Genomic DNA, 19,286 nt, shown 5'->3' with positions numbered 1-19,286 from the left:
CAAATACACCTCATTGGCAAAAAATATCTCGTGCAACTGCTAGAAATGATTGTATAGACACATATTAGATTGAGAAGAGAAAGTTGAAAACATTATTGAATGGTGTTGATAAAGTTAACATCACTACTGATATGTGGACTTTTGGCCAAAATGTTTCATATATGGTGGTGACTTGTCACTTTGTGGATCCTGATTGGCTTATTCAAAAATGGGTTTTGAACTTTTGTAATGTGTCGCCTCCGCATAGTGGTTTTATTATTGTCGAGACTTTGCAAAAATGTCTTGTTGATTGGGGTATTGAAAACAAAGTATTTACAGGGACAGTCGACAATGCCAAAGCTAATGATGTTGCAGTTAGAATTCTCAAAGATGATTTTTGATTGAGAAAGCTCTTAGTTGTTGGGGTAAATTATTTCATGTGCGATGTTGTGCCCATGTAACAAATTTGTTGGTGCAAGACGGGCTTGGCCAAATTGGAAATATTATTGATTATGTTAGAGAAGGAATCAAGTATTTGGTAGCATTCGAGGGAAGATTGAGACAATTCAGTGAAATTACAAAACAATTGCAATTACCTTCTAAAAAATTGATATTGGATGTTCCCACTCGATGGAATAGTACTTACTTGATGTTGGTGACTGCTATGAAATTCAAGGAAGTGTTTTCTAGATTTCAAGATAGGGATCAAAATTTTCAATGGGTGCCTACTATTGAAGATTGGATGAAAGTTAAAAATAGTTGTGATATTCTGGAAGTTTTCAATGAAGTGACCAATATTGTATCTGGAAGCGTCTATCCAACTTCTAATTTGTTTATTCCTGAGGTATGGAGGATGAAAGAAGTATTGACTGCAAAGAGTATTGATAGAAATGAATATATTCAAGCAATGGCAAAAAATGAATGAGAAATTTGAGAAATATTGGGGTGAATGTAATTTGTTAATGGCAATAGCTGCGATATTGGATCCAAGATACAAAATGCTGTTGATAAAGTTCTGTTTTCCTTTAATTTATCTCGAGTTTGAAGCCTCTCAGAATATTGATCTTGTTTTTAAAGTTTTACATGAGTTATACAATGAGTATGTCCAAATTCATAATTCAATATCTATGGGCCAAACTATGCAAAAAAAAATATTAATGTAAGTTCTTCGAGCTGTCCACCAATATTTTTGCACGAACCATGCCAAGTGGGCGGTCAATGTTCCAATCTTTCATTAGAAGTGTTGATACTTTTCAGCCTATTAAGTCAGATTTGGATGTATACTTGGAAGAGGGTGTTTACATATGTGAGGAAGTTACCGATGCAAAGTTGGATGCTTTAGAATGGTGGAAAGTCAATAATCTCAAATATAAAATCTTGTCTAAGATGGCACGTAACATATTAGCAATTCCTATAAGTACAGTTGCTTCAGAGTTCACATTTAGTGTTGGTGGTAGAGTTATCGATCCATATCGAGCATCTTTGTCAATTGAAATGGTTCAAATACTACTATGTGGAGCAGATTGGGTTAGAGCATGCCATGGAGTTAAGAAAGAACTAAAAGTAAGTATCACCTTCATTGAAAAAAAAAAAACTCACTTTCATAAACACTTTAATTATTTTCTAAAGTAGAATGGTATGTGATTATTTTTATTTTTTATTTTGTAAGAGGAGTTGGAATTGGCAGAAATTGTATTGCCATAATTGAAGCTTATGGATGGATGCTATGCAATGCAATACTTTTATAGAATTATGCATAATTCAAGCTTGTGTATGTGGGGGAGTAAAAATACTTTATACCTATTTTTTGAGTATATATGCAGGGTCCTTTCATACTATAGTTAATATTTTGAAACATGATATTATGAACTGACTTTTATCAAAGTTATGAACATGATTGAAAAATGATAGTATGGACTGTGGAGTTTATCAAAATTGATTTCTATTAAAATGTGTTATTTGTCAAATCTCATTGGACATATTTGCTATGGTTAAATAATTTTGATAAAAAAAAAAAAATTGCAAGGAAGTAGAAATATATGACAAGTTCTATTAGTTTATGTATTTAGAATTCTGTGAGATTTCAAAGTTTGATGTAGTTTAGACTTTGAAGTATCTTTACATGTATTTTGTTTATTTGAAATAATTTTTTTAACCATTGATGGTGATAGAGATACTAAAGAACAATAATTCCAAATATTCTATTTGACGTGCACTCTTATCTTAATTGAATTTTATATGTCACTATTTTATATTATTTTTTCATTTTTCTAAATGTAAATAACTGTTTTTCTTTTGTGGTTTTATTTGAAGGCCCTTGTGTATATTTCTAAACTAATAGCATTAGCTCGTTCATTGATTCTTTAAATTATAAATGGATACAATGAAAAAAAAAATAAAGTTATCTTACATGTATTTTTTATTTCTCTAATATTTTATTTTATTAATTTATATAAATAAAAAAAACACAAATCGAGTTGACTCTGCTCGGCTCGAGCTCCTTTTTATGTTGAAGATTGAGCTCGAGCTCAAATCTTGACTTATCGAGCTGAGCTCGAGCAGGAAAAAAGTAAAAATCTCTCTAGCTCGAGTTTTTTTAGTCGAGCCGAACTCGACAGTTCAAAGATCAGCTCGAATACAATCCTACCAAGAAGGGTTCCCGAGGCACAATTGCTACTATTGCCATTGGTTTCATTGTTGGCGCCAACATCTTGGCTGTCGGCCCCTTCTCCGGTGGCTCAATGAACCCGGCCTGCTCCTTTGGGCCTGCCGTGGTTAGTGGTGACTTCTATATGGGTTGGGCCCCTCATTGGCGGTGGCTCAGCTGGGCTTATATATGGGAATGTGTTCATAATACACCATGAACATGCACCTCTGCCCAATGACTTGACTTTTGAGTAGTTTCAAAGTTCTTGCACTCGTTTCTTTTTTGTTGTTCTCATGTCTATGTAATAAGGAGGAAAAGCAAATTTGCTCTTCTTTTCTTTTTCCATTTTGTTTTCTTTGCATAATTATAGTTACATCTCGTTTTGTGATTGTAAAACCTTCTTGGGTTCGCTTGCTGCTTTATGAAAGCGGATGAAGTCAGTGAAATGCTGCCATTCTCGTCTTGTATCTGTAATGGAGGGGATCATCAGGATGGCCGATCTTTGCAATAATGCAACTTCTTTGGACATATGCAAATGATGGCTACCACTTCTTTACTTTTCTTTTGTTTTTTCGGAAGATATTTCTTTTACTTGTAACGGTTCATTTTTTTTTTTCTGAGTCACGGATAAGAAAAGAAAGTTGCCATGGCTTACATAGGCTCCATACAACTCAATATCAGAATCCAGCATTATGTTTCTAAGTTCTTCAGAAATGCACATCGATCGGGTGTTCCATCCGGCAGCAATACAGACTAAAATATCAAGCAGAAATGTACCATAAAATTGTTAGTACCAGTTTATACCACGCGCATTTATACCATTGCAGCTAGTCCTTCTAATCAAGCTTTGATGTAGATTTGTAGTTATATTCTTTCAGCTTACACTAACAAAAGCAAAAACCACATGATAAGGTGTTTCCTCTGTATTTATGCATGGCTTGGGATTCACCTTCAGAACTGGTGCCAACAGCTCTGATGATTTTTGCCCTGGCAAAGCTTTATAGGTTTTGAGGGTTTTGTGAGAGTTGGTGAGGTGATTGAAGTTAACAGAGGTTGAGATAGAAGATAGAGCATTAGAACTGAGATGAAGAACTCCCATCTTTGATATTTCAAAGATTGTGCGCGAGATGGTTCTGAACAGCGAACAGTGTGGATTAGATATTCGCAAAGAAGTGATAAATGTACTTATAATTTTATTATTTTTTAAAAAAATTTGAATTTCATGATTTTCAATATAAAAGTAAATTTTTTTATAAATTTTTTTTGAATGAGATGAGAATTTTATGAATATTAACGAGATACTTTAAGTATTTATTAAGTTTTAGAAAATGAGAAAAAAATTAAATAAAAAAAATTATAAAATTAAAATATTGTTATAATATAATTTTTGTTTTAAGATTTGAAAAAGTTAAATTATTTTTTATTTAAAAATTTGAGAAAGTTATAATGATTAATTTAAAAATATTTATATTTAAATAATATTTTAGCAGGGAAAGAGTGATGAAATTTTTTTCCAATTCCATTCGCAATTTCCCGTGGTGTTGGTAGCAAAGTGTGTCTGGTGGTAAACCGGGGTACTCGGTTATTATCTTATCTGGTCATCATGGGCCAGATCAGTGTAAACTTGACTAAGATTCAGTGGGCCAGTTTAGCAGAAATGGCCCAAATTCTAATTAAAAATTTAGAAACACAGGAATCCAAGGTAGCCAATAAAAACAGTGAAAAAGGAATAGCTCTATAAAAACACGGCTGTAGAGGATGGGCTTGAACCTTTTCACCGTTAATAATCACGTGCTCTAGCAAAAAAAAAAAATATATATATATTATAATAAGATTTAATATGATAAGATTAAACATTCTTATTATTAATAAATATTATTTTTCGAATTATTAGCATTTTCATACTTCAACTAATTCATTGTTCCAACTTCCAACCGGTCTATTGGCAACCACAGTACACTTCCTGCGTGACTCCTAAACTCAATGCCCAAGTTACGGTTCGCGGGACAGCAGAGGAGGGCAAAGCAAGGAGCTTTTAGTGGGTTGTCCGATGGAAGTACCTCGAGGCTCGAAGTCGCAAGTGCCAATCTCTCAAGTCTCAAGTCTCAATTCTAAACCCTCGCGAGAATAGAAATATTCTAATGAATTGAAACACAATGCCCCAAGTCACAAACCTCCGCCTCCTCTTCTACTCTTCCTTTCCTCTCCTTTCCCCCTTTAAACCTTCTCTGTCTCTCTCTGTCGTCTCCAAGCCTAAACGCCATCATTCTCTCTTCACTGTCCTCTCCTTGAAACGGCACCGCAAAGTTCCTCCTCAGTCTCCCAATCTTGCTCGCAGAAACAACAGCACTCTTAGAGAAAGCAAAGGAAGGGACAAAGGGGTTCCGATGGAAGAAACTACGAATGTTGGATTCAATAAGAGAAGGGCTGAGGGCAGAGACAAGAGTGATAGGCCCCTGAAGACCCTACAGTTGAAAGTGCGCACGCTCAACCCTGCCAATACCATATCTTATGTCCAGGTATAATGGATTTTTGGCTTTCTGGGTTTTCTTTGTTTGTAACTTTGTGAATTCGGCTTCTTTGAATATCCGTGGTTTTTTTTTTTTTTTATGAGTAAAACAAGAACTAGTTAATTCTTTGAATATCCGTGATGAAGTATAATGTGATTGAATATCTGTTGTTGTCTTTCTCGGTTTGTCTGATGCTGGTTTCACTGTTAATTTTGTTTCCTACTTTTAATTAGTGATCTTTTTGTAAGGTAACGTGAACTCGGGCCGTTACCTTACCTTCAAGTAAGAACTGGTTTTGTTTGATTTTGGGGTTAGAATTGGGTTTCATTTTTACCTAAAAAAAAAATTGGATTGTATTTGAAAACAAAATAATAATAAGTGATCTGGTTGTTGGAGGGATAATAGTTATTAGTAACCTTGGCGAGTGTTTTTTGTTGTTTTGGTTTGAGTTCGTAATTCGTGTACTCCGTGATGTGAAGAAGTATATAGTTTGAAAATTGCAATCTTATATTTGTGTGCATGTGACTTGAGTTTTATATTACTTCCTGATTAATATCTACGTTGAGCTACCTAAATATGGATCCCTTAATTGGGTTTCCAAGTCCAAGACCAGAATTCATGGCCTTGCAGCCAACCACGAACAAATGTATTGATTTGGATTGTGGATTTTATCAACTGTGCTTCTATGAATCGAGTTTGTGGGTTTTGAGAACAATAAAATGGGTTTCTGTAATTTCCTTGTTATGCTTTTCGTTAATGGTCTATCTACAAATTTGATTTGTTGGATTTTTTGCATTTGAGCAAAAAGCACTTAAAAATCGTCATATTTGTATTCGTATTGTTAATTCAGTAGCATTTCTATTAAGTGTCTGTTTGATTGATGGGATATATTTGTTAAAGAGTGCTGTCTCATGGGCTTGTGATTTGGTTGTCGTTCTATTTCTTACAGATATTGGGGACAGGAATGGATACTCAGGATACCTCGCCTTCAGTCTTGCTTTTTTTTGACAAGCAAAGATTTATTTTTAATGCTGGAGAGGTGAGCCCAGAGTGACCTTTTCCTCAGGAACTAAATATATTTCCCTGTTTTAGTAGAACTCAGTTTGCTACTCTAATGTGAACTTATATACAGTTATTGACTAATTGAAACTGAGTACGTAGGATTCTAAAACAGTGATTTGTTATTATTGGATGTGCCACAAAATTGAAATTACGGTATTGCTTGTACCTATAATTTTAAGGTATAATTCTTCATATAGACTATTGATGGGATTTTAATGTATAAATTTTAGTTCTCTTAATGTGTAATTATCATATACTAAGGGTGGTAGCTCATCTAGAGGGAAGTCTAAAGGGAGGGCATTGTGAAGACGGGAGGAATCAAGGGGTTGGGGTTGGGTGTTCAGGTAGAGTTTTAGTTCTATGGGAAACAAGGGGTTGGGATCAGGTCTAGTGTATTTTGGGTCGTTTTTCCACGGGTTTTTTGGGTCATTAGGGACTTTTTGGGTCATTTTGGACAAGGTGTTTTCTTGTATACATTCAGTGTACTTGGTTTCTCCTTTTGATATATATAATTTTTTACTTATAAAAAAAAAATAATTATCATTGCAGGGATTGCAACGATTCTGTACTGAGCATAAGATTAAGTTATCAAAGGTATGAGATGTTTGGAAACTTTACTCTTATTCTTCTTAATCTATATATGAGTCTTTATTAACTTCAGGTGATGAAAATGATATATCACAGCTTTCATTATGTCGAAAGAAATTAATGTCTTCTAAAATTTCTTCAGATTGATCACATTTTTCTCTCTCGTGTCTGCTCTGAGACTGCGGGTGGACTTCCAGGTTTGTATCGTGATAGATTAGCAATGATATTGTTTCTTTAGCCAATTGAGAATGATAAATTGATAACAGGAAAAAATGTTTTACTTGATAGTGTCCTTTTATATCTGCACAGTAATGCAAATGGCCCCTGAATTGCTCAATTTTTACTTTTGACTATATAGGTTTGCTGTTGACTTTGGCTGGCATGGGAGAAGAAGGAATGTCTGTGGGTATCAGAGATATATTTTCCCATCTTTCCAGTTAATTTTATTAAAGCTAAGCAATGCCATCTTATATTATTTTACATATTAGTTGCTGTTGTTCCATAGGTCAATGTTTGGGGTCCATCAGATATGAAGTATCTAGTTGATGCCATGAGGTCTTTCATCCCAAATGCTGCCATGGTTCACACTCGGAGCTTTGGGCCCACACTTTCTAATGTAGCTGCTATACCCGAGTCGAGTAAGTTTCCAGATCCCATTGTTCTCATTGACGATGAGGTTGTCAAAATATCAGCCATTATCCTACAGCCAAGTTGCTTTGAAGGGTCCCAACACGTGAATGAAGAACCCATCATGCAGAATGCTTCAGAAAAGGGTCTGGATGGGAGGATAGATCATGTCTCCAAACCCCATAGTCCAAACAGAAAATCAGGATCTGCAATAAAGCCTGGTGATATGTCTGTAATATATGTCTGTGAATTGCCTGAGATTAAAGGGAAATTTGACCCAGCCAAGGCTATGGCACTTGGTCTTAAACCTGGTCCAAAGTATCGCGAACTGCAACTTGGCAATTCAGTGAAGTCAGATCGTCAAAAGATCATGGTGGGCTCCAGAAGCAATTTAATATATAGATTATAAGGCTCTTGCTAGTGCTTTACTGATAGAGGCTCTTGCCTGCTTTAGCGTATCCTAAAATGTGTTCTTTTGCTCTAGATTTAGTCTATAATTTTCTGTTTTTTTGTTTAGGTCCATCCAAGTGATGTAATGGGTCCTTCTGTTCCTGGTCCCATTGTATTCCTTGTCGACTGCCCAACGGAATCTCATTTGGAGAAGTTGTTGTCCATACAATCTCTCAGTAGTTATTATGCAGACCACTCAGGCAACCCACCAGATGGTGCTAAGACTGTTACTTGTATCATTCATTTAAGTCCTGCATCTGTTATAAGTAGTTCCAATTATCAGAGATGGATGGAAAGATTTAATTCGGCCCAACATATCCTGGCTGGGCATGAAATGTGTGTCTCTTTCTTCTCAAAACATTTTTGCAGTGTGTTTGTTAGTTTAATTGTCAATCTTTGACACACGCATTTGCAGGAGGAATGTGGAGATTCCAATTCTAAAATCGAGTGCAAGAATTGCAGCACGACTTAATTACTTGTGTCCTCAGTTTTTTCCAGCTCCAGGTTTTTGGTCTCTTCAGCAGCTTAATTACTCAGCACCAGACTCCATTACTCCAAGTGAGGTTTGTTGCAATACACAAGGGGACAGTGATTATTGTAGTCTTTAATTTTTAGGTACCGATAAAAAAAAATCTTTGATTTTTAGGTTTTTGGGGCCTGCTGAGCTCTTGATTTCGTTTCCCTTTATCAGGGTCCAGTTTCAAAGCTTTGTGAAAGAATCTCTGCTGAAAATCTTCTCAAGGTATCAAATGTTAATTTCACTTGGCCTCAGTCAGAAATAAATAAAATAAGATAAAACTTTACCACGTTAAATTTAAGTAACTTATTCATTTATATTGCAAACCCCTCATCTTTCTTCTCTGCTTGACGATCTACATTTTTGTTTTCTTCCTTCTTTTGAAATGTAAATTATCTTCTTTTCTTCTCAAGCAGTTTTTTATATCATGTTGCAAAGTTAAATATTTTCTCTCTTTCTGTCTTAAATTCTGTTTGAAGCTTATGAGGAGAGAGAGAGAGAGAGAGGACAACCACTGAGTGGTTTTGCGACACATTTTGAGTAGTTACACTCATTCCTTTTACAAACTAGACCATAGCGCGTTCAGAAGTGTAACTTCATAAGTGCTCTCACATTGAGGTTTGAAAGAAGTATAAATGGAGATAGTCAAGAGAGAGCATTTTTGAGAGTTAGATTGTGATTGTGTTGAAATTTAGGGGAGAGATCATTTACACAAATTGTCCTGAATATTCATATATCAAACTTTCCTCAATTGTAGACATTATTCTCTTTATATAGGCTATGGATATAGAATTCCCTGCCTTCTCTTTGGATTATTTGCTATTTTTCCTTTTTATTGTCCCACTTAGGCCATGCTCGACTTGTTCTCGAGCAGATTTCTTGTATTGAATACTCCATATAGTGATGGCATCTCTTTTTCTTTTTCCTTTTTGTGCTGTGTATGTTGAACAGTTCACTCTGCGTCCTTATGCTCATCTTGGGTTGGATAGAGCTTGTATTCCATGTACAATGGCTCCCTCCAAAATCATTGAGGAGTTACTGTTAGAGATTCCAGAGATTGAAGATGCTGCCCAACATGTCAGTCAGTTCTGGCACAGGTCCAGTGAGACTGTGGAGACAACTCTCATGCAAGATAATGATGTTGTCGTTGAAGAGCCATGGTTGAATGAGAATAATCTTCCTAGTTGTTTGGAGAATATAAGGAGAGATGACTTAGAGATTGTTCTTCTTGGGACTGGTTCATCCCAGCCATCCAAATACCGGAATGTTAGTTCTGTCTACATTAATCTTTTCTCAAAAGGAAGTTTGCTATTAGATTGTGGTGAAGGAACACTGGGACAGCTGAAACGAAGGTAATGCCATACAAATCTTGATATCATGTTATTGTTACTAAAGAGCTTATTAAATTCCCTTCTAAACACCTTGGTTGATGTACCTTCGGAGCAGATATGGTGTAGAGGGTGCCGACAATGCTGTGAGAGGTCTAAGGTGTATTTGGATTTCTCATATACATGCCGACCACCACACTGGTTTGGCAAGAATACTTGCTTTGCGACGTAATTTGTTAGAGGGAGTGCCTCATGAACCAATACTTGTTGTGGGGCCAAGGCAGCTTAAGAAATACCTTGATGCATACCAACGACTTGAAGATTTAAATATGCAGTTCCTTGATTGCAAGCATACCACAGAATCTTCATGGGATTCTTTTGAGGGTATTACTGAATCAAAGGATCGCTCCTCTCCCGGAAGTCCAATCAATGCTGAGTATATGAACAAAAAGAATTCAGATGGGCCGGTGGGACAGAGTACTGATTGTACTCTCTTTGCTAGAGGATCTCGTATGCAGAGCTATTGGAAGAGACCAGATGGTCAAGTTGACAATACCGTGGCTTTGCTCCTAAAGAGCTTGAAGAAAGTTCTCAGTGAAGCTGGTTTGGAGGTCTTGATTAGTTTTAATGTTGTGCACTGTCCACAGGCATTTGGTGTTATGTTGAAAGCAGCAGAGAGAATCAATGGTGTCGGGAAAGTAATACCGGGGTGGAAGATTGTGTACTCAGGTGACACTAGGCCCTGCCCAGAACTGATAGAAGCATCGCGTGGTGCTACTGTTCTCATACATGAGGCAAGTCATAAGACAAATGTGTTGTTTTCTCTCTCTCTCTCTCTCTCTCTCTTTTTTTTTTTTTTTTTCTCCCTTGGTTTATTATTGCCGTTTACGGAATTTATTTTCTCCCCAGATAACATGATGTGATGTGGAAGATTGCGATATGCATATGTGTACATTCTGTATAAATGAAGGTTATAAGAGACATGTTGAGACTTAAAATCAAAATAGAAAAAAGATTGAAGAAACTTTACAATAACTGGGATTATGGTTGGTTAAAAAATATCTGGGAAGATGTTGTCTCGTTTCAGTTGTATAGGAACTGATTTAGCTTGTTCAAGGTTTTAAAATTAGGCTAAGATGACTGTGATTGACCAGTTGTTCTTGTGAACAATGCAGGCAACTTTTGAAGATGGCATGCATGAAGAGGCTGTTGCAAGAAACCATAGCACAACGAAGGAAGCTGTAGAAGTAGGGAACTCTGCCGGCGTATATCGCATTATCCTTACCCACTTCAGCCAGAGATATCCCAAAATTCCGATCTTTGATGAGACACACATGCATAAGACATGCATTGCATTTGACATGATGAGTGTTAATATAGCAGATTTACCAGTACTTCCGAAGGTTCTTCCATACTTGAAACTGCTTTTTAAAAACGAGATGATAGTTGACGAGTCGGATGATGTTTTAGATGCTGCAACTGCAGCTTCATAACTATATATTTTTCATTATTAGGAAGTTGGCTTACGCCTGTTCTTTCATTAGTTTTCTGTTTTCTCTAATTATTACTATTATTGTTATTTTTTAATTGATCTCCGTTTCCAAATTCGTACTCAAAACCATCGAGGGAGAGTGACTAGTGAAAGCTAGGAAACTTCTTAATATTTATACAAAGATAAATGTTTTAATTATAATATTTTTTTTTACAAAAGTAAATCTACAAATTGATGTGACTTAATATATATATTAGATTGTAAAGTAGATTTAACGTATTATATGAAAATATATGAATTTGTAAGTTTACTTTGTAAAATCTCTTTGTTGTAACACTTTCTCTGCATCAATCTTGCATTAAGCATTTGAGTGGACATTTCTCCACTGAAATGACCTATTCTCTTGTTTCCTTGGTCAATCTGAACCCATTTCCAAGAGTTATAAAGTCATTCTATCTCCCGTGAAAAACTATAAAAAAAAAATAAAAAAAAAAAAGAACTGCATAATTAATTATATATATATATATATATATATATATATATATATATATATATATAAGGGAGGTTTGGATAGTGAGTTGAAATAAAAGTTTGAATAAAATATTGTTAGAATATTATTTTTATTTTAGAGTTTGAAAAAGTTAAATTATTTATTTATTTTATTTTATGTAAGAATTTAAAAAAATTATAATAATTATATGAGATGAGTTAAAAAATATTTTGTATCAAATCTTCCCTAAGTGAACTGGGCCAATGGGAATGAGAACATGGTCCAAGCCCAAGAGTAATGACTGTAGCAGTGCACACTTTGCATTCACTATATAGCTACTTCTAATTCTCTATTTTTTTTTTTTAGATTTAGGAGATGTATGGTCTATATGATGTCACATCATATGTTTAAAATAATGACTCCTAATAGTGACTGCGATCTATATTTATTTCCAAGCCCAGGCTTGCAATCGAGTGATTCATATAATTAACCCAGCCCACTATAGTGTGCGATTTGGCCCACAGCAAACTTTCAACGTTAAAGTCGTAAATTACAAGGGTCCGTGGGTCACGCCACTCACCTCTCACCTGGCTTCCTCTCTTTCCTTCCTTCTTTCCGTGGTCCGTAGTCTCTTGACTCTCTTGTTCTTCTTCCACGTTTCAAAGCCTCCTTCCAAACTCTCTCTCTCTCTCTCTCTCTCTCTCTGGAAGCCCCACTTTTGAGCAATTCGGAATTCTTCGATTGCATGCACCAATTCACATCAATCTGAAAGTTGGAGGCCTTTAGCTATCAGATATGTGCGTATTCTGTGGATGAAGTACCCGATTTTGAGCGGTTCCGATTCTATCAGTCTTGCATGGTGTGGTCCGCCAATCGATAAACTTAGGGTTTCCTATTCTTCCGTTCAGATCGGTTTCAGACCCTCCGGTTCCCGAATTGGGCCATTCGGATTCTGTGGTTCTGAACTTTATTGAATTGGATCGTCTTGGAGCTCTGTAATATTTTTTCAAAAGTAAGGTTTTAAAACTATTCTACGGCTTTTTAATCGAATTAGGATTTGAGCTCAAATTGGGGGGAATGGATTCGAGCCGGAGAGCGGTGGAGTCGTACTGGAGGTCCCGGATGATCGACGCTGCCACGTCGGACGAGGACAAGGTCACGCCGGTGTACAAGTTAGAGGAGATCTGCAATCTCCTGCGATCTTCGCATGTCAGTATTGTGAAGGAGGTCTCGGAGTTTATACTGAAGCGGCTCGATCACAAGAGCCCGACTGTTAAACAGAAGGTATAAATTGTATGTTTTTTCTCCTGGTGCTGTTGTATTTAGGGTAGATCTGCATCTTGGAGGTTTTGGAGATTATTGTTTGGTTGCTGAAGAAGTGCGGGTAAAGGAAAGGAAGTTGAGGTCGTGCGGGGAATGAAGGGGAATTGGGTTTGGTTAATTTTTTGGCTACTGGAAAATGTAGTGGTCATATCAACTAGGTGATTTAGTGGGCGCAGGTGGGTGGGAGATTTTGTTTTTTTTTGTTTTTGTTTTTTTCTGCTTCTAATTATTGCAATATTTATGCTGCATTAGATACGAAGAATTATGAAAAGTATAATACACACACACACACTTGTAATCATGTGAACTGTGTTGTTTTGTTTTGTTCTGCTTTTAACTATTGCATGCGAGTACATTGTTGCAAGTGAGGCAGAAATCCTTGGAAGGTCGAAGTGGTAATGGTGAATAAATTCTTAGTTTATTAGGCTTTCTTGATGATGATAAGATTTTGGAACATATGTTAAAGCCTTTTCTTAATTACTTGCGGTTATAAGGCTTCCATTTTATCAGTGACCCCAAATCCCAATCTGGAGAGGGTCTGTTTAGTAGTTTCAAATAGCATAAATTGCAATACGCCGCACTCAACTTTTACATGTGAATAGTAGAATAAAAGTTGAATTGTTTATTATATTTTGTGTGAGAATTTGGGAAAGTTATTATGAGATTTGAAAAAGTTGAATCGTTTATTATATTTTGTGTGGGAATTTAAAAAAATTGTAATAATGTGATGAGATGAGTTGAGGTGAGTTTTGAATGCAAACGAGGCCTTAGTCTCTCTCTCTCTCTCTCTCTCTCTGCTTAAATTCTGAAGTATAGTAGGGGTTGGAAATTTATTAAAAAAAAATAGTAGGTGTTTGTTTAGATGGATGAGTCTGATTATAATGATTGCATTTGGTCATTTAAAATTTCTGAAAAATGTTGAGACCCATTACTCGAATTATGTGCAGGCTCTAAGGTTGATAAAATACGCAGTGGGGAAATCTGGTGTGGAGTTCAGGAGAGAAATGCAGAGACATTCAGCTGCCGTTCGCCAGTTATTTCACTATAAGGGACAGTTGGATCCTTTGAAAGGGGATGCACTCAATAAGGCTGTGCGGGACACTGCTCATGAGGCTATCTCTGCTATTTTTTCTTCAGAGAATGATAAGCCAGCTCCTGCTGAAGATCTTAACAAAAGAATACAGGGGTTTGGAAATACAAACTTTGAAATGCCATTGGAAGAAAGAAAATCATTTCTTAGTGAGGTAGTTGGTCTTGGAAGTGCATCTATCAAGCAGGGAATTAGTTCTTTGACACAAGGCCATCTAGTGAAAAAGAATGACAATGGAAGTTACAAGAGTCCAAATCTTCGAAGGTCATTGACTCTAGAATCTGAGCATGTAGATAGATATGAACCTGCTGGTTATCACAGTGAAACTGAGTTTGGAATTTCAAAGAATGCGGGCAGTGGACCTTGGACCCATGATGCAAGAGCAACTAAGATGGAAATAACCAATGGGGATTCCAGTTCAAGTTATAAAGAAAGTAAGACTCGTGAAGAGAGGTTATTGGAGACCATTGTAACATCAGGTGGTGTACGTTTACAGCCCACTCGAGATGCTATTCAGATATTCCTTGTAGAAGCTGCAAAGTTGGATGCTTTGGCTTTAAGTCATGCCCTCGAGTCAAAGCTTCAATCTCCCCAGTGGCAGGCATGCCCATTTTCTTTGTATAGAAATTATGATTTTTTCATGCTTCTACTGTCGTTCTCTTTTAATATAGCTGATTTCTTTGGACATGACACGGGTGCTATATTTTATCACATTTTATGTTTCCAAAAGAAAAATTAGGATGCTCATCCTAAAATTATTGATGTAGTATCTTATAGTTTTTATGGATTATTGTCCTCAGGTTCGCATGAAAGCTGTCTGTGTCCTTGAGTCAGTACTGAGGAAAAGAGATGATGACCATTTTTCCCCCCTGGAATCTTATTTTAGCGAAAATAGGGATGTAGTGGTGAGATGTTCTGAGTCTCCTCAATCTTCTCTGAGGGAAAAGGCTAACAAGGTAAACTTTTATTTTTTAACTTTTATTTTTAATATATTAACTCTGGACTAAATGTATCTTAGCTTCAAAGTTTAGAGCTAACTTTGCTTGCAAGTCACTTTTATCATGCTTATTATAATTTGCGTATAAGCTGCTCATGTAAAGGAGCCAGAAAATGCTATTACATTTCGGTCTCTGCTACGAAATGCTGCTCCCTAAGAATTATTAGAATTTGTTTTCTAGTAATATATATATATATATATATATATATATATATATATATATATTACTAGAAAACACAAAAGGCATAGCCCAAGTACACATGACATATACAAAAGGAACACCTATAGTAGTTGCCCAAAGGAAACAAAAATATTTTCCCCTTTTTCCCTTTCGGCACAAAAATATTGCATATTAAAAAGGGGAATTGTTGGAATTTATATTGCTTATTAACCCCAAGGGGTTGGGCCCAAGTGGTGAAGGCCTTGGTCTTGGGGTATCACTCCCTTCAAGGTCCAAGACTCAACACCTCATGGGTGCAAACAATCATTTGGGAAAAGCCAGCGATTTAACCAGCTCCGTGTAGGGAAATTTCTGAGGGTGTGGTGCATGGGACCGGGGTTTACTCTGCAGGAGTGGGTTCGAAGGGCCTTGCCTTGGAGAGGTTCCCCGACATAAACAAAAAAAAAAGTGTTACTTGACAAAAATATTTTTATTTTTTGTGTTAAAGGAAAACAGAATAACCTATTCTTTCTTCCTAATATTTAGGACTAGGCTTTGGAAAAATTTATTATGGGTGATAAATTTATAATAAATTTTGATTCACTTTTATGAAAAGTCGAATTTGCATCTGCTCAGATGTAAGTGAGATTGCTTACTAACTGTACTTGATATGTGCCAATTTATGTTTTTAGTCTCCACCGTATGTGTTTTAGTTTCTCCTCAGATGTAAGTGAAATTGCTTTCTTTAATTTCTTTTTGGTAAGTAACAAGCTTTATTAATAAGCGCAAAAAGTGCATCTCACGTGCACGGATGCTTTCTTTACATGGCATCACATTCTTTTCAACTAGGTTGCCAATGATATATATATAAAATCCAGTCTTCCATAATAGAAACTTTTACAAACATTTCCTTCCACCTAAGATAGTTTAAGTACATCAGTTCTGCTTATGTAATATCTCTCCTTTTTTATCACTTGTCCATGGTTGAAATAACAGTTGGGATTTTATGGGCAGGTTTTAAGCCTTTTAGGTGGAGTACGGGCAGACAGCACAGCGACTTATTCAGAAAAGTCTGCGAAGGATGATGCTACTAATGTTGTTCAAATGCCTGACTTAATAGGCACCGGTGATGTGGATTATTATGATGATAATTCAAAGAATCAAAGTGATCAAAATCTTGCAAATCTGTCAATGCCAGCCCCTCTAATTGATGATTTATTAGGAGATGGTCTAGGCACTGGTGCTAGCACTTCTGAACCAAACAACGATGATGACCCTTTCGCAGATATTTCATTTCTTGCCAGTGATAGTGGGGAACATGCTGATGACCTATTTTCTGGGATGACCATTGATGATAAACAGGTTGCTAATGGAAATCATATGGCAGGGAAGAAAAATGGAACTGAACTATTAGATTTATTTGTGTCTGACCATGAACTTCATCAGGGGCAAGAAAGTCATAGCAAAGATATTAATGACTTGATGGCTGGTGTTTTCATTAGCGAAAATGCCTCAAACTTGAAGCAGAAAGGAACCACTTCTGGAGACTTTTCTGAAACTATGTTTTCAGATTCAGACAGCAATCCCAGCCATCAGGTTCCTAATGACTCTTTGGATGGCATGTTTAGCTCTCAAATGGCTATGAAGAATGTAAATTCTAAGTTTCTACCTGGTGCTATGTCATACAATGTACCTCCTGGCTTCATGTTCAACCCAGCCTTTTCTTCTCAGCCAATAAATTATGCTGCCCTGGGAAGTCTTTTTGCTCAGCAGCAATTGTTAGCAAGCCTCCAACACTTTGGGAACCTGAATGCCCAAAATGCTGGCGTCAGTCATGTTGACGGTATAAATGGAGTGAATTCTTCTTCACCCCTTCCTGATGTATTCCAATCGAACTTTGCAACTCAAACTCCTAGTTCAATGATGAACGGTTCAAAGAAAGAGGAAACCCGAGCTTTTGACTTTATCTCGGTAAGCTTGAATTCAGACACTTGAGACTTGACTTTGTTTAGGTGCATCATGATGTTTTGTTGTGATACATTTTGGGAGTTGTGTTCAGGTTCCTAGTTCTTTGTTTGGGTTCTTGCAGACATCCCACTTAAGTGTGGCTTTTGCCAGCTATTTAAAATTCTGAAAATTGGTTTTTGACAGCTTGATTATAGTTTTACCTGCTTTGGCTGTAGGAGACTCAATAAATTGAGGACTTTGAGCGATGTTCTTACGCCCCTCAATAATACTGTTTTTTTACTTTGGTCAAACTATATGACCTAATCCAGATTCACTCCGGTTGCCATAATCATTGGATAAATAAGGTCTTCTTCCTCCGTCCTCTTAAAAATTGGTGGCTCACATTGAATGGGAAGGATGAGAATAGTGTGGTACTGGTATGGATGATAGAGGAACTTGTGTTCCATGGGCTGTTGCAATTGGCTCCTGTTGGATGTAGGATTGTGTGATTGAACATCATTGGGCCTGAATGGTTTCTCTATAAAAGATGCTTAATTGGACCATGTAAAAACTCGTCTTATGTATACTAATTCATATTACGCTTTTATAATTAGTGATTCTGCAAATTGGATTGCCTCTCTTCATTTGCATAATAAATCAATTTATTTATTTTTTTGATAAGTAAAAGGTAAATTTTATTGATACGAATGAAATAGGCATAATCGGTGTACATAGGGTAGAATAATAAATCAATTTATTCTACCTATTTTAATGGCAAATGACGTCTTATTAGAAAGGGTTTTGAAAAGGCTATCTTGTCATCCTTGTAACGGAATTTTCACATTCTTTATTGCATTTGATTTATGAATTGCTACCAAAAGGTATGAATTGAAATGGGTTGACAGCTTTTTGTTCCATCCTGGTGTGAGCTATCATTTCCAGATTGCCTGCTTGAATATGTTCTTTACTGCATCTGTCTTGCAGGACCATCTTGCTGCCGCTCGTGATCAGAAGAGGATGGTTTGATTCTTTGAGCTTATGCTACATTATCAAGGATTGGTTCGGGACTTTTTGAGTATGGCTTTACACCAAGTAGATTGAAGCAGCATATACAATTATAAGAAGGGATTCTTTTGCAATAAGGGAACATTTGGAAACATTACTGAGTCATGTCTCCATGATAATTGCATTGCAAGTGATACCAAGGAAATGCCCGGGACGAAGAAAGAGCAGTAATGCTTATGGGGAATTTTTTGTATTCGAGATGGAAGAATTAGAGACGTTGTGCAGTTAGCTCGATGAGTATTTTGAATCTGTAATTGTCGGCAGTTATTGTATATGTTTCTCCTTTGTAATGAGCTGGTAGAGTGTTAAGACTCGTTTGAATGTCGAGTTGCGTTGAATTCTTTATGAATAGTAGTGAGTTGAGATGATGAAATGAGTTTGTGGAGTCTACTTAAGATAAGTTTAGATGTGTTTGAATGTTAAGATGAATTCAGATGTATTTATGGAAAGTTGAAAAAGATTGTAGATCTTACGTGTAAAGAGGTGTTGAGTTAAAATGAGTTTAATGATTTGAAAGTTGAGTGTTTAAATGTTAGATTTAGTTTAAAATTAGATTCAGTTTAAGTTCCAAACAGGACCTAAGAGTGTTCTGTAATTTTCAGCCCTTAAAAAAAAAAGGAAAAATAAAACGTTTTCTCCTCTAGCTGATTAATTGTTCTTGTTTTTTAACACAAAATCTGTAAACTGTTCCTTTAGCTTTGTGCAATGAATGCATTTACAGTGGGTGTGTGCTTTTCCCAATTAATTGAGTCACTATTTTTTTATTTCTACATTCGCCAATGCCTTTTTAACTTCATTCAGCACTTTGCTCAAGCCTAACAACCTAGAGCACTCCTGGTTTTGTTCTCTCTTATTTTTTCCCGCTTTCCTCAGTCCTTTAGTGGGCTGATAGCAAGCTAGAGCAGTCCACAGCAAAACAGGAGAACAAGCACTGCATACTGCAAACACATCCAAACTCAATCAACATATTTTACCCAAGAATAGCAGAGCCATTTGGGGGCAGTAACATGCTAC

The 19,286-nt window shown here is 36.3% G+C and overlaps 2 protein-coding genes across 2 annotated transcripts; both read left to right on the top strand.

The window, feature by feature from the left end:
* The first annotated feature begins 4,563 nt into the window (after nt 1–4,563).
* On the top strand, nt 4,564–11,248 carry LOC121257927 (tRNase Z TRZ3, mitochondrial). Its single transcript, XM_041159207.1, has 12 exons — nt 4,564–5,145; nt 6,086–6,175; nt 6,748–6,792; nt 6,929–6,983; nt 7,145–7,188; nt 7,292–7,786; nt 7,931–8,199; nt 8,279–8,426; nt 8,555–8,605; nt 9,332–9,732; nt 9,827–10,502; nt 10,884–11,248. The coding sequence occupies exons 1-12, from the start codon at nt 4,783–4,785 to the stop codon at nt 11,199–11,201; spliced, it is 2,955 nt and encodes a 984-aa protein (XP_041015141.1). The 5' UTR covers nt 4,564–4,782; the 3' UTR covers nt 11,202–11,248.
* Nucleotides 11,249–12,260: 1,012 nt separating this feature from the next.
* LOC121258270 (protein MODIFIED TRANSPORT TO THE VACUOLE 1) lies at nt 12,261–18,651 on the top strand. The gene is made up of 6 exons (XM_041159737.1): nt 12,261–12,647; nt 12,745–12,974; nt 13,961–14,704; nt 14,904–15,059; nt 16,275–17,231; nt 18,192–18,651. The coding sequence occupies exons 1-6, from the start codon at nt 12,503–12,505 to the stop codon at nt 18,231–18,233; spliced, it is 2,274 nt and encodes a 757-aa protein (XP_041015671.1). The 5' UTR covers nt 12,261–12,502; the 3' UTR covers nt 18,234–18,651.
* The last annotated feature ends 635 nt before the right edge of the window (nt 18,652–19,286 follow it).

Source organism: Juglans microcarpa x Juglans regia, chromosome 1D, assembly GCF_004785595.1.
Source record: "Juglans microcarpa x Juglans regia isolate MS1-56 chromosome 1D, Jm3101_v1.0, whole genome shotgun sequence".
In the NCBI taxonomy this organism is placed as follows: domain Eukaryota; kingdom Viridiplantae; phylum Streptophyta; class Magnoliopsida; order Fagales; family Juglandaceae; genus Juglans; species Juglans microcarpa x Juglans regia.
Note: the sequence above shows the minus strand (reverse complement) of the source record. Positions and strands in the feature narration are given on the sequence as shown.

Excerpts from the sequence above, each read along its gene's own strand:
- LOC121257927 (XM_041159207.1), top strand. The coding sequence starts at position 4,783 with ATGCCCCAAGTCACAAACCTCCGCCTCCTCTTCTACTCTTCCTTTCCT. Across the intron at positions 7,787-7,930 it reads CAGATCGTCAAAAGATCATG|GTCCATCCAAGTGATGTAAT; the intron begins GTGGGCTCCAGA and ends TTTTTTGTTTAG. Across the intron at positions 10,503-10,883 it reads CTACTGTTCTCATACATGAG|GCAACTTTTGAAGATGGCAT; the intron begins GCAAGTCATAAG and ends TGAACAATGCAG.
- LOC121258270 (XM_041159737.1), top strand. The coding sequence starts at position 12,503 with ATGAAGTACCCGATTTTGAGCGGTTCCGATTCTATCAGTCTTGCATGG. Across the intron at positions 12,648-12,744 it reads TGGGCCATTCGGATTCTGTG|GATTTGAGCTCAAATTGGGG; the intron begins GTTCTGAACTTT and ends TAATCGAATTAG. Across the intron at positions 15,060-16,274 it reads TGAGGGAAAAGGCTAACAAG|GTTTTAAGCCTTTTAGGTGG; the intron begins GTAAACTTTTAT and ends TTTTATGGGCAG.